Below are 14,761 nucleotides of genomic sequence, written 5' to 3' on the forward strand. Positions count from 1 at the left end.
ACTTTTTCTTTAAATTTAAGGTTTTTTTTTTTTTTTTTTTAAAAAAAATTCTATAGTTTTTAATTATATAATTTACCTTACTATAGTTATAGTATTTAAAATTTTCCTTTTTTTATATAATATTAAAGTTTATTTTTTTTAATTTATCCATCATTATTTCCAACAACACAATTTTATTATTTTTTATTTTAATTTATTTAATATTTATTTTTTTTATATATTTTTTTAAAGATATTTATTTTTAGTTTATAAAGTAAATTATTAGCTTTAATATATTTATTTATAAATAATATAAAGTTATATATAGTTTAATTAAGGTTATATATTTTTTTCTTAAACTTTAGCTTAAGTTTATTATAGAATTATTTAATAAAAGTTAATTTCCTTTAATTAATTTAAATAAAAATGTTTTTAAAGTTTATTATATAATTTAAATATTTTCCTTTTTAATATATATTAATAAATTTATTTTTAACTATATAGATTTTTTTAATATTTTTAAAAGTTTTTTTTAATTTTTTTATATATTTTTTATAATTATTAAAGATTTTCTTAGTTTTATTATTAATAACTTTATTTTAATTATTTAAATAATTATTTAAAATAAATTAAAACTATTATAATATATATTTTTTAAATTAAAATATTATAAAATAGATTTTTTTTTAAAAATATTAAAAATATTTTTAAAATCTTTAAAATAAACCTTAAGTTAAATTAAATATCCCTTAAGTTTTTTAATATTTTTATTATATATAAATAATAATTAATATTTAATAAAAATTTTAATATTTTTTTTAATTAATTATTTTTTATTTTTATTAATTTTATTAATAAAAGTTTTATTAAATTAAAATATATTTTAAAAAACTATTATAATTTAATTTTTAATTCAGTTTTTTTAATTTAAGGTATTTTTTATAATAATATTTTTTTTTATTAAATTTAAATATATTAAAATTAATAATTAAAGTATTATTAAATAAAAATTTAAATATAATAGTTTTTTTATTTAAAAGATAGTTAATATTTTTTTAAATAAAAATTATTAATATATAATATTTTAATCTTTATTTTTAATATAAAGTAAAAGTTTTTAAAGTAATAAATTTAAGTTATAAGTTTATATTAATAAAAAAAATAAAAAATAGCTTTTAAATAATTATAATTATAAATATATAAAAATAAAATAAAAAAAGTAATTTATATTTAGTTTTAATATTTTATTAATAATTAACTATTTAAACTATTTAAATAAATATAATAAAATAAATTTATATATTTAATCGTTTTTACGTTTTTATTTAAACTTATATTATTATATTTATAAAAATAAAGCTATTATTACGTTCCTTAGGGTATATACTGTCGTAAGACAGGAGAAGTTGCGTTCCTATTGGTTGCTTTTACCTATATTTCTGCCGAAGTACGTACCTCCGTTGGGTCAGGTCGTAACACTATAGTAGGCTGAGTCGAAAAGTGGAACATGATGACCAGCATGAAGCGCCACTGCTATCTCTTGCCATTGCTCCCGCGACGAGTTTGTGCCAGTAGAATTGTGACGAGAGCTATGAAAAATAAATACACTACAGAGAAGGGCCGACGTGTTGGCCACAATGATAGATGCCAAATTCAGAGTGCTACCAGTTAGGTAGTAATTCCGTATAGTAGCCAACAAAACTTTAGACAAAGTCAGTGAGATATTAAAGTGCTTGAAGCCTTAAGCTAAAATTTATCTTGGTCAGCCGTCTCGGCTGTAAGATCTAAATCCGAGCCGTGGTCGTATAGATCCAACACACTACGACTAGCAACACCGCTGTAATATATCAGTTAGTATAGCTCTCTTTAACAATTGCATGTCAAGAGATATATAATGAATAAAATACCAGCTACTGGGTTGTTTTCATATATTGACTGCTTAATTAACGTAGCGTTCCTCCTCTTACCACAAATACTTAAGGTTTAGTGAAAAGGAGGAAATGGCTCTTATATAAGTATTTTCATGTCGCCATTTAAACCCTTGCAGAGTTCATTTAGATGGCGGAATAAATTAACATAATGCATCATTTCAAAGATGTATACTATTGTTACAAATATCAGTTTACTTTCTGGTGCAATCTGTATGACATGTGATGCTAGGTATTTTCGGTGGTAGACCTCTGTACATCGATAGAACTTAGTCATGACAGAAATTTCAGTTTTTACAATGCGTGGCTAGTTCAATTCACGGCCGTTATTAATCGGTAATGCCTACCTAAAAGATCGGCTGCGTCTAGTCTATCGGGCCTGTATAGCTTGAGCCTTGATGTTTACAGACACTGACATGTGTAAGGGACTTACGCCTGCAAAAATTTTCACCGGCCCACTATCCATTGAATATTACATATGAGGTCATAGAAACACGGTGACCGTAAATGATACTTGTAAATTGTTAGATTATCAAATGCCTGAAGCAAGTATTCGAGCTATATTCGCGTACTTCGTTTAAGTTAGCACAGCCACCCCCCTCGGCTTCCTCCCGTGAGGCTCATTCCGAAATACCTCACATAATGGTACCTAAAAGGAAATCTATGTGGTCTAGACTTGAAGACCCGATGCAAAAAAGCCGGTTATCCGTTTCCTCGCTTTTGGCGGTGAAAAAAAAAAAAGCTCTCGGAGATCCGCTGCCATCACATTTTATATATAAAATATTTTTCTTGGCGTTTCTGCTTTCAATGCCATCAGCATTCTCATACATCAAGCACCGCTGCGTATTGTTTGGTATATAAATATTGCAAGCTTCTTTTCATATTTCATTAAATCAACTCTGGCTATCCATACCCTTTCTTATCTATATTACGAAAAGATCAATACTTTGTGGTCCAATTCGAACCGCGAAACAGCAATCCTGGCGATTTATATCTTTATCTCGAGACAAGCTCTCTTTGCTTCGGCTCTTTTCGAAGCGGCCGATGAGTTGTGGCCACCTTAGGTCAATGGGTCAGGACCTGATGGAAGCGACAGCCTGAATAGTGCAGGCATGAATGTAGACTACGAAATTTATATTCTTTGACAAAAAATATTGTTCAAGTTGAAAAGGTGAGTCTAGTACTGATTGTAGTCGACTAATACTAATATGTGGCTAACGGTCGTTTTCCGGCAGCACTTTCGGCCCTTCGTACAATATCCGGACGAGATGTTCCAGCAAATAATAAAAACCCTTGCATCTCCTGGATTCAAGGGAGAAATCGAAGATGTGGCACCAACTCAGCATGTTTTTTTGGATACCAGCGTCTCTGAAGGAAAGAAGACTAGTGTTGTTGGTGAAGCAGAGCAATCTATGTGTACCAAGAATATCACTGGCTATGTTGACCGAGTCAAGAAGAGTAGGCTTGACCGATGGCTCGATAGAGTTGTCAAAGCATCTGGCTCTCAATCTGTCTTCTTCATCATGATTGGTGGCCTCCTTATCTGGGCTCTTCTCGGCATTCGCTACGGTCAATCCGACAATTGGGCCGCGATCATTTCCGATGTGCAAGCGATTGTTAGCTATTTCTTTGACTCTCTGCTCATGCGTCAACAACTAAATGGGTACGAGAGGCAGGTACGGGCATCTGCAAGCTTGAGATCTCGAATTCAGAGCCAAAGACGAATGTTACGACATGTTCTTGCCAGCGGACGATGCAAAAAGCTTTCTCTTGGGGAGATTGAGAGCAGCCAATCATCGAAATTTAGTCCTGGACTACCTGAAGAGAATTGGATTGGCCGAACCTCGAAACATGTTTCGGCATTTATGGGTCATTTCGGTACTATTTGCATGTACTGGGTTTGCATCTTCATTTGGCTGGGCTTCGGGCCCTACTGTGGCTGGAGCGATCGTTGGCAATTATATATCAACTCGGGAACCTCGGCTCTAATGATTGCGATCTTCACATTCCTTGCCAACATTCGCGAACGCCACGACGAATATGTTGAGAAGTGCATGAATTCAATTTTTGAGGTGGACTCTGAGATTGAGTTAAAACTTCGAATTCTCACTAATGACACAGAGACAAACTCAACGGTCGTTATTCCTGCGCCTCATTTCGGTATCCTTCAGCGAGTCATCTTTTACTATGCAGATGTAGTTGGGACTCTTGTCGGTATTGCGCTTCTCATCATTGTCTTAATCATTTGGGTTTGCATTGGACCTGCCATGCACTGGAATAATAACTGGTGGTTGTTTATCGGTACCTATGCGGGTTTGATTGGGTTGATTGATGGCTTCGTGCTTCGCAACGTTCAACAACGGCTGCATCGGTACGAACAGCTTGCTCTAGAGGAGGCTAAGCTTGAGGATACAAGTGTCTCAGATGATATCAGTTTGCCCCTACCTGAGAAGAAGAAAGTCTGTTGCAACTCTATACACTATCTTGTTTCCGAGAAGATGGGCGTTGTGTGCGCGCATGAGATTACCGTCGTACTGGGAATTATGCTTGTCATAGGCCTCATTATTGGCGCCAGTATTATGAAATGGACCACCACTGGGCAACTGCTTTGCAACATCCCCCCAAGCATTATCGAATCTTTCTTTATGATGATTCTTATCACTGGTCATAACCTCTCGGAAACTAAGTGGCGTGCGGACCTTCACCACATGTACTTGTGGCGGCTGAGACTTTATTTATACGTTGACCGATTGACGCCTGGAACTGGGAATAGTGGGAATGCTCAGGAGGTAAGAGCATTGCGTGAGTTGTAGTAGGTGAGTGCTACAATAGAAAATAGCCTATTGCAGCAGGTGAGTGCTACAGTGCAGACTATGGGCTAGAGAAAATACTTGGGTTTAGTCAATCAATTGATTAGCCTTGCGTGTCCGATGCTACCTTAGAACTGTGCTATTTATTATTCAACCGGCTGTAATAAACCGGCACCAATAGATTAGCAGTTCTTCACATCATGCCGCCTTGCAGCGGGAACTATAGGAATAAATGAGCTTGTCACAATAGCCAATCTCTAGTAACAATGCACGGAGTGCCATTCGTGATCCAGAATCCAGCAAGGACCCACTCAACGCGAAATACTTGAGCAAACTGGTGTACAGAAGTGACTTGCAGTGAAACCATGCCGCCACTGAGAATAATGGAGTGCTCGCAGAGGCCCAAAATGCATTATCTCAGTAAGATAGTGAATGGGTATCCAAAGATAGGTTTGGTCCGAGAGATAGAAATTTTCCATAGATCGACCTAATAATTGGCTACTAGAATCAAAGGGTTGTCTCTTGGTATCTAATATGCATATGCAGACTGAAAGTAATTAGTTCGCTAGAAGTAAGCAATGACTGTTTTGAGGCGGTGGCAGTACGGTCGGTGTTGAGAGTGCCCCGCACATGAGATCGCCCAGCGAGCCGTTTGTAGCCAAGATTGATGAATCACGATATGACTCATAATGGCTTGATGTGTAACGAGATGAAGCAACCCGAATAACCAAAGTATGAGTCAAAACATATTAGATCCTGTTGGGTAACTCAGGACCCACTATCTCGGGCAATGCGAGCCTTGAAGATTCACAGAGCATCAGTCCAGTCAACAGGTATGTACTCGATCCAGATATATGTAATATATATATTCATTCCAAAAGCCTAACTCTGTGCTTGTCAAATAAACCATCACTTTTAATTCCAAATAGTAGCTCATAAGCTTTCATTCAATCTCGTCTCATATTGTTACCTGATTGCCAACACAATCACTAAACCGCCAAAATTCCAGAAATAGGAGCCACCAGCGATCTACTCTCCACCAAAATGGAAGATAAATCCCCATCTTTTTGCAGACTCTGTAATATAGCGCTAGCTGGCCCGAACGATTGGCGACAGCACGCAAAGAGCGATTCGCAGTACGTCTTATGAGTTGATTGAAAACAATATACAAGATACGAGATGTTAACCCTTTTACAATAGTGTCTACAATCTTCGAGTGCGAATAGCAGAACCTGGCACAATCGTGCCACTAGCATCTTCGCCATCAAGTCCAAACAGAGCTGTAGATGCAGTAGGCAAGGAATATTCGGATGATGAAATCGACGATCTCGACACAGATATTTCTGCAAAGCCGGAATTCAAACCCGAACAATGTCTCTTCTGCGGCACAGAGAGCGATACATTTAATGATAACCTCGCGCATATGTCAAGGGAACACAGTTTCACCATACCCCGTGAGGGCGATTTGATAGTCGAGTCTGATACGCTTATCGGATACTTGCACTTGATTATATACGGATATGGCGAGTGCATTCTGTGCACTGTGCGCCGTAGCACTGTTGAGGGGATTCAGCACCACATGACAGCCAAAGGGCATTGCCGGTTCAACATTGCTTCAGATATTGCAGAATTCTATAATATTGCCACACCAGAATACTACGTCAACGACGAAGTACTGCGACTACCATCAGGCAAGCTTCTCAATCACCGTTCAAGAGCGTCTCGATCATCCACTCCAAGAGCAGCTGGCCAGTTAGTGGAGCGACGCGTAGAGCCTGTAGTGACACCAACACAAGCATCAGAGATTGTTCCAATGCAAGATAATAATAATACGGCATCCTCGCACACCCAAATGTTACGACTTACGCGGGGGGACCAGCAAAGTCTTGCTCATCTACCCGACCACGAAGTCCGGTCATTGCTCGCAACTAGTGCTAGAGATATTGACCAATTGAGGCGGGAAGAAAAACATGCACAGCTCAAGCTTGATACTGCGGGAAATATCACATTAACTGGGCATTTTAGAATGGATACATCCAAGCGGTTCCGAGGTCCTTGGGGCTAGTGAATCATTTGTTTCCAGCTTTAAGATAAAGGCCATGACTATACCCACTGCTACACCATCTCTAAATATTCTGCTTGTCATATTAGAATGATAACATCCACACGTGGGAAAGGCATCCGCAACTTGTCTATGAGAGCAGTAATAGCTGTCTCAGAGCATTAATGTATTGGAGGAAAAGAGCGAGTTACCGTATTTTTCATAGATTTTTATCCACCTCTCGCAATAACGAAGCTCAATCCGCCCTCTAGCATGTTATCGAACAGCGACGGGTGCTTTTGCGATGCGATGCCCACAAAACTTACCTGCTCTTGTTGCAGGCGCATACACGATTGCCGATTCAAAAGCTGTCATAATACTTTCATTGAATACGCTGTACTGATAAGCAAAAAATCACTGTTTCATACAAGAGTTAGTATTGTTGTGGAGGCGCGTGTGTTGGTACAGTGGGGACGCAAAAGTCACGACGAGCCCCACAGTACACCAGCTATTGCCTAACAAAATCAGTACCTGTCACTCCTTTATAAATCTTACAAATATAAATAGAATTAAATAAAATTAAATATTTAGGTTTTTTCATAGTGAAAGTTCTTATATAAAGGTTTATTTTTTATTTGTTATTATTATAGAATTTTAAAAGAATTAAAAAGTAAAATATAGATGTTTTTACTTAATATTAGCACTGTATTTTCCACTATAAAAACACTAAAAGGCCGCTATAAATGCACTAGCTACAGTGTAAATAATAAGTTAAAAATACGTAAACTTTAAGCCGCTATTTACAGTAATATATTTAAAAAAAAAAAATATAATAAAAAGATTTTATAAATCTTTTTGTATATAATTATAAATATTTTTATTTATTATGTATTTTTTTCTTTATTATTAAAGTTAATTTTATGTTTATATATGCTGTCTTTTGGTGTATACTGTGGGGTTGTCTTGACTTTTGCTGACCCACTGTAAGTATCCCATTCACATTCGCACTGTAATCAATCCTTTGTAATGAATAATCAGCCCACAGTGGTCATTAAACATGTTTTCCGTCATATTACCTATACTAATGAGTGATTGGGCGATATGGAGGTTCGCTATTGGAAACAATTGGCTGCCTTTAAGGAGTCCCAAAAACAGGCATGAAAACTCGTTTCCAACGGCGATTAGCCACATCCTATTAAGTCGGGTTGGCTCACCACGAGCATATTGGAGATCATGAACAACTCGCCATCCTGATGTTGCCATGAATGCGGGAATGCCGACCTCTGGTCCCGCGTTGGCACCACTCCGCTATCTGTACACCAAGTAAGCCGGGACCGATCCGCGGAGCTCTTCCCAATGCACTACTACAGCACCGCGATGGCTCACTCTATGCCACACTGCTACGAGGTATCATCTATCAAAGTGTGGCAGCGGGTCATTCCACAGATATCCTTCGAGTCAGAAGTCATCTTGAATCCAATGCCTGCGTTACAGCATTGCACATCCATTTTCACGATTCGGGGAATTCTACCATGACACTCGCAGTTTCATATTACCTGAACAGAACGCTCTTCTATCATAGACATGCCTGGCTTCATCAGATGGACAGCTTGCGGAACAGGTTCGGCTGTCTGCAATACTGTTGATTAGTCTGTCTTGGCTGCTGGCGCATGAAGCAAATAATAGCCAAAAATATGACCTGCTGCTGCATGCATGGAAACTAACGCATGGTATTTCTCAGCTCTATACTCGCAGATATGACTTGTATAATATGGGATATGGCTAGTTTGGTTATAGGATCATCATTCGATCTCTACCGATAAACAACTTCCCTCAGTAATCGAAGCAAGGCATACTCACTGTAGAAGACGATATGCTCCAACTGTTACAATTATTTGATGCAAACATATTACACAAGGATAGGCAGGTTATCTACAACGAAGCCCGACGTTATGTGCTTAGCCCAAATCAAGCTTACTATGCAGGCGCATCGTCCAAAACTCTCCGTTGCTTCATAGGAGCCATGACCAACAGATGCCAGGACGGATTCCTAGAACTCCTGTTTCAACACGATCCATTAACGATAGATAATGACACGCTGTCTAGTATTTTTGAAGGGAATGGGGGAGGTGTGGTGGATGAATGGCAAAGGTAAGTATGAGAGAGTGGAGAGAAACGTGCGCGGGATGGAAAGGTTGAAGCCCCAATCGGTCTCTTTGGCAGTGAGTTGGCCATGTTGTATAACCCATAACTGTCTATTTTCAAGTTCCATCGATTTGAACATAGCCACTATGAAACTATAGAACCTATACATTTCTTTTCGATAAGGGAATAAGCACCTGTTGCATCTTTATTGAAACTGTATTCTTGGTTTTATATTTAACATCTATAAAGGTGCCTGGTATACTGCCCTGTTCAAAGTTCGCCTAGGATACTCCTTTATTCTTGTTCCATATCAATCTCCTTTAGTTTTATATTCTCCATTGAAAACATTGCAAAGAATGGGACTGATAGCACTGCCAGTGCTACAATAAGAAGGACATGCATCACTTCCGTATAGCTCTTGTCAATGGCAATTCTCTCAGAGCTACCAGGCAAATATGACGATGCTACCAAAAAGGAGTTTTGGATTTCCACTGCTGCGGATTGTGCTGTTGCGGGGAGGTTTGCTCGAAGCCGAGAGAGAAGAAGTGATGTCCAGACAATACCGGAGATGGCATTACCAACTGCTCCCCCAATCGCGCCACAGACTTCATATAAAGTTGTAACCGATGCAACGTCTGTATTATGCGACATTTACGGTTAGAGCATATTGATTCTAAAGAATTGTGTACAGGTAGGTCTCGTACCTTGACGTGGTGTTACGGCCTGTACAGCAGTCTGCGCAATGATAGATATCATGCCGGTCCCAGCACCGGAAACAAGCTGACCGAATAGAATCTGTATAGTACTTGCTGTAGTATTGGAGTATCGTAGCATGAGTCCTGCGCCGACTAGTTTTGATACCATGCCAAGCATAATAACCCACTTACATGGGGTTGTTAATCTGACAAGAAAGGCGGCCAGAAGTCCAATAACAGCGATTGCAACTGTTTGGGCTGCGGTGATGTTTGTGGCCGCCTTAGAAGAGAGATTGTTGACAATGACGATGAATGAGTAGAAATACGGTGCCCAAATATAAAAGCTTAGATAGAGGACAAACTGTAATATACATCCCGCTGCAATGGTTCGATTTTTTGCAAGCTTGAGCAAAATGAGTGGGCGAGTTGGAACGTAAAGCTCATAGATTAAAAAGGCAATAAAGCAGCACCCTCCAACAGTAATCATAGCTATTTTCCTAGGCGAGGACCATGAGCGGAAGATCGAAGTTGACAATGTCATCGGGAGTAAGACAAAAGTTAAACTAGCTGTCAAAATAACAAGTCCGGCAACGTCAAGTTGCGACCAGAGAGCAGAAATACTCTCCGACTTTCGATGCGTATCCTTAGATTCCAGAATACGGGTATACTTTTTTTGTCGCCAAAGGGAAAATAAAAGTGGTAGAGAAATGATGGGAAATATTATCGCCCTATTCTTAATGTCAATTCGTGACTATTATTCAACACATTCATTCTAAGACATACCACATCCCGTATCCCCTATTGCATTCATGTTAGCGCAATTGTGTATAGATCAATAATGGTTGGAAAATGATTTTACCATCTCCACCTTGTGGGAGCCATGGTGCTGACAATAGGAGCTGCGATCCAAGAAGTAAATATTGTAGGGGATAAAATAAGACTTCCAAGGATGGATCGATTTTCCAACGTTGTAATATCGGCTACAAGGAGTTGCTGTAGAAACTGTATGCCAACTTGTCCAATCGTATAGAGAATCTGCCCAGCCGCTAACCCTCCTATATTCTGAGAAGCCGCGTCAATTGCAAACCCAAGTAATATCGCCGCGATGGACAAGCTAAATGCTTCGAGTTGTCCCCATATATTCGCCGCCCTCGCTAAAGCTGGCCTAACAATTGCATATCTGATCCATCAGCCGTCAGATTATAGTTTAGCATGTAGAGCACCTGTACATACAATATATATTGAATTGTTCCTATTACTGAGATCATGCTATGAGGATTGAACTCAGAGAGGGCATATGGCTGATAAGACAGCATTGTCTGTCCAGCCAGACTCACGGCAATTGCCAACAAAAACATGCCGAACCATATGAAAGACAAGAGAACTGGAGAAGTGCCATCTGTTTCTTTGATGCCCACGGTTAATTCCTCTCCGTGTGTGCTATTCATCTGTTTAGTGAGGCAACCAGGGTCAATTGACTCAGGTGCAACCGGCCCTAGTGGTGAGTTTTGGCAAGCACTGGCGTTTTCCATTGCTTGTGGAAATATCTGGAGAAAGATATGTAATACTGAACAAATAGGATCTCATTTATTCAAGCTATGGTCTCTTTATATAGATTCCAAAATCTTCATAAGAATAAATTTATCTTTCGCCGACATTCGGAGAAAAGGATATGATATGTATTGGCCGAAGACGTCAGATGACTTATGTGGATCGTTGAATGTGTTGGTGCACAATCCGAAGGATAATAAAGCCGATTCAAGAACATAGTTTTATGGCGACAGGTATCAGCTTCTTTTACATATTGATAGGCTAAAATAGCCATCATCAAGTATAGAAATATCACAAGTATATATGCTATGCAGCTAGCTATATATGTGTAAGCTTATCCCATGAAGTGGTTCGAGTGCAGGACTCAAATGCTTTCTACTACATCAAAGTCTAGATACATACATCTTATCTGATCTTGCGATATCGAGAATCTAATAATGCGAGAAATATATCCGGTGCTACTAATGCATAATTCGGAGATAATTTTACACTAACGGTGAGGGATTTTTTTCTGTCGCTATATTCAGAGCCACTCTCGCTATTTGCAAATTTTATCTGATGATCAAAGCTCTTATAACCCCACTACTTCCAAAGGGTTTTACTTCTAGATCTAAATCTACTCCGAGCTCATATTAGAGCTTGATAATAATCTAAGTTGACCGGTGATGAGAATTCCGAAACCGGATCCGGTGGTGGGCAAAATAAAATCACACCCTTTATATAGAGATGGATATTTTCATTTCCTCAGCTCAGGCGCCTTCCTTTATATAAAATTTATGATTCTCTAGCAAAATAATGCATTCTTGCTTTAAGCAGTTATGGTAAATAACAACCGCTACCAAAGCTCTCAGTAATAAAATTAATATTGCTTTGCTACTCTGTTGGTGATTGGTATAATATAATTTATTGTAAGTGGGATAAACCAGGCTAAAACTTTATCTAGGCTGCCATAATAACAATAACAACAATAACAACAACAATAACAACAACAATAACAATAATAATAATAATAATAATAATAGCAGCAGCAGCAGCAGCAACAACAACAACAACAGCAGCAGCTACCAATAGCCGTAAATATATACAACTTGTCATTAGCGTTAGGATTATTCTCAAACTAATGTAATTATAATAGGTGTATATACTATCCGTGCAACTGTAAGAGAAACGCAAATGTAAGTCCAACAGAATGCTTTATATTGGTCAATAAATTGCACGCCTATATATCAATTAGCCAAACAAAATACCTAAATCCAAAGTTCACTGTAAACATTAAGTCATGTTTTCAAATGATGTGGAATTGAGAAAAAACTTGCTGTGGCCGAAGAGCCCCATTTTCCAACTAATTTTCTTAGTTTGGGAATCTCCGATTTGCGAGATTGTCTTCAACGAATAAGTTGCAAGCAGGTAAATCCCAAGACTAAAAGATATGGCATGCAGAAAGAACTTTTCCATAACCATATGAATGATCATCACAACATAAAGATTATAGCTACGTAGCTGGATCGAGCCATACATGCCATATACAACTAATGGTAAGCATAATTTTATGTTTAAGGTGTTACTGTATAGAGCGCATCTTACCAAACACCAGGATGCTTAGGGCAATGGTAAATCCGTATTTCAACACCTTTTTGTCTTATTGCAGGCAGTCCAATTAGTTATGCGCTTGCAACTCAAACGTTGCATGCCTTATTACCCTGCTAACTTTTCCGACACTAAGGAAATTATTTGATAACTTATGAAAATAGCATATATGATTCCAGCCGCTACAACATTGTTGAATCTCTTATCTTCATTGAGGTTTCTTTATTCAATTTTATATACAATTTTGTGTAGCTATACGCACACAGATGCATATATATATATATATATGTACCGAATGTGCAAAGTTTCGTCCCAACTCTCAACACATAGATAAAAGACAAATAAGCACAGAGCCGGCTATGACGGATTCCGGCAACCTAACGCATATATGCGCAACATGGAGCTCAAAGGCGCTTCATAATCCATATCTCATTCGAACAAAGGAGCGAGAGAACAAATGGCTAAAACTGGTGCTTAATTTAGCTTGCAGCACACTTACCACTCTTGCAGACATAATCATCGGAGCAGTCATCATCAGAGCCACAAGAGGCACCAATGCAGTGGCCCGCCCAAGAGCATGTAGGAGGGGGAGGGGGAGGGGTAGTGCCACCGCTGCCGTTAGCAGCACACTTGCCGCTAGAGCAGACATAGTCGTCAGAGCAGTCATCATCAGAGCCGCAAGAAGCACCGATGCAGTGGCCTGCCCAAGAGCATGTAGGAGGGGGAGGGTTAGTACCGCCGCCGCCGTTGTTGCTACCAAGACCTTGAACGAGCCTATCCCCCATTGCCTTGATGCTAGCTTCAAAATCCGAAACATTTTTCGCGTTCCACTTGGCACCAGTCTTGCCCGGAACAGTATTATCGCCGAGGAATCCGATATATAACACATCTTTAGTACCGTGTCCAAAATCACCGTTAAGACCCTCGTTGGGGAAGCACAACTGGGCAAGTGAAATAGATGCCTCTCCGGTAGTTGGCTCGGTGTTGGTATCACCCCAGATACCGTACCACTAAGTAACATGTAAGCAAAAACTCTTCAAATTATGAATGCTCATTGCATCAATTAATGAAGACAAAGTGTAGCACGGATAGATAAAAGATCAAACTCACCACCTGGTTGTTGCAAACAACCGCCATGACACTCAATGGTTTCAAGCCGTAGTGCTCGGCATCGAAATAAGGCGGCTCGTTAACAACAACATACGGGTGAATGTTGGCGTTCAAATCGGAAATACCATATGTCTGCACAGTGTCCTTGAACGCTGTCTCGCCATATCCAGTAGGGTCATTGGAGCAATCACCGGCCTTATCATCGGCACCATCACAGTCGACGTCCATGTTATCATAGTTTCCATTGCTTCCCTTGAGAAAAATGGCGTTTGGAATATCTGCGCAAAAGACAGCCCCAGAAGAAGAAGTTCCAGAAAGGGGCTTGGAGCAAGTTCCCGCCTGATTCAGCAACATTCATGTTAGCAATGTAAATTGGTAGTAGCAGGTGGGTTCAGACCTTATGGGCATTGTAGATTGCTTGAAGATTGGCGGGGATAGTGTAGGCTAGGGAGGTAGTTCCCGTCGCAAGGAGAGTGAGCAAAGTCGAAGAATGCATCGTGATAAGATTGTACAAATGTTTCAAGCGCTTCTGAGTGTATGCGTGAGCTTGAATTGACCCCAGAGATCAGGTAGTTGCCGATGTCTTTATATACCCATGAGTAGTGTTTTTAGAAATACGAGTTTGCAAGGATGTCTACTACCAAATACGGGAAAGGATTCAGAGCGGTGACATTTACTTCGAGTCTCCCCCTTGCTACGAAAGCCACACACTAAAGTAAGCTTAATTAGGAAGGTTGAGTCTTTGGATTAATTAGGAAGCCCCCAAAAACAGCCAATCCCTGCGTAAGCGTGATTTATGGAAGGGGACGTTGACTCGGAAAAATATTGCTCATTCGAGGAAAAACATTTCTTAAAATACCTAACGCGGCCATAGGAAACAGATTGCCCAATGGAGCCAATCCTCAGGCGGATTTA

At 39.0% G+C, this 14,761-nt stretch overlaps 5 protein-coding genes across 5 annotated transcripts; 3 read left to right on the top strand and 2 right to left on the bottom strand.

The window, feature by feature from the left end:
• Positions 1-2,737: 2,737 nt before the first annotated feature.
• On the top strand, positions 2,738-3,271 carry TRIVIDRAFT_170552 (uncharacterized protein; the record flags this gene model as incomplete). The annotated part of the gene is made up of 2 exons (XM_014100325.1): positions 2,738-3,078; positions 3,143-3,271. A coding segment is annotated over one exon (234 nt), but the record flags the coding sequence as incomplete, so codon positions are not given.
• TRIVIDRAFT_230804 (uncharacterized protein) lies at positions 2,738-4,886 on the top strand (the record flags this gene model as incomplete). Its single annotated transcript, XM_014100326.1, has 2 exons — positions 2,738-3,078; positions 3,143-4,886. The coding sequence occupies one exon, from the start codon at positions 3,176-3,178 to the stop codon at positions 4,718-4,720; it is 1,545 nt and encodes a 514-aa protein (XP_013955801.1).
• An 899-nt stretch (positions 4,887-5,785) lies between these two features.
• Positions 5,786-6,725, top strand: TRIVIDRAFT_128732 (uncharacterized protein; the record flags this gene model as incomplete). Its single annotated transcript, XM_014100327.1, has 2 exons — positions 5,786-5,853; positions 5,918-6,725. Coding segments are annotated over 2 exons (876 nt in total), but the record flags the coding sequence as incomplete, so codon positions are not given.
• Positions 6,726-9,197: 2,472 nt separating this feature from the next.
• TRIVIDRAFT_52812 (uncharacterized protein) lies at positions 9,198-11,046 on the bottom strand (the record flags this gene model as incomplete). Its single annotated transcript, XM_014100328.1, has 5 exons — positions 9,198-9,538; positions 9,608-10,326; positions 10,382-10,396; positions 10,458-10,778; positions 10,832-11,046. The coding sequence occupies 5 exons, from the start codon at positions 11,044-11,046 to the stop codon at positions 9,198-9,200; spliced, it is 1,611 nt and encodes a 536-aa protein (XP_013955803.1).
• A 1,922-nt stretch (positions 11,047-12,968) lies between these two features.
• TRIVIDRAFT_70659 (glycoside hydrolase family 75 protein) lies at positions 12,969-14,342 on the bottom strand (the record flags this gene model as incomplete). Its single annotated transcript, XM_014100329.1, has 4 exons — positions 12,969-12,988; positions 13,236-13,746; positions 13,847-14,185; positions 14,244-14,342. The coding sequence occupies 4 exons, from the start codon at positions 14,340-14,342 to the stop codon at positions 12,969-12,971; spliced, it is 969 nt and encodes a 322-aa protein (XP_013955804.1).
• Between the last annotated feature and the right edge of the window lie 419 nt (positions 14,343-14,761).

This window comes from Trichoderma virens, assembly GCF_000170995.1.
Source record: "Trichoderma virens Gv29-8 chromosome Unknown TRIVIscaffold_68, whole genome shotgun sequence".
Taxonomy (NCBI): domain Eukaryota; kingdom Fungi; phylum Ascomycota; class Sordariomycetes; order Hypocreales; family Hypocreaceae; genus Trichoderma; species Trichoderma virens.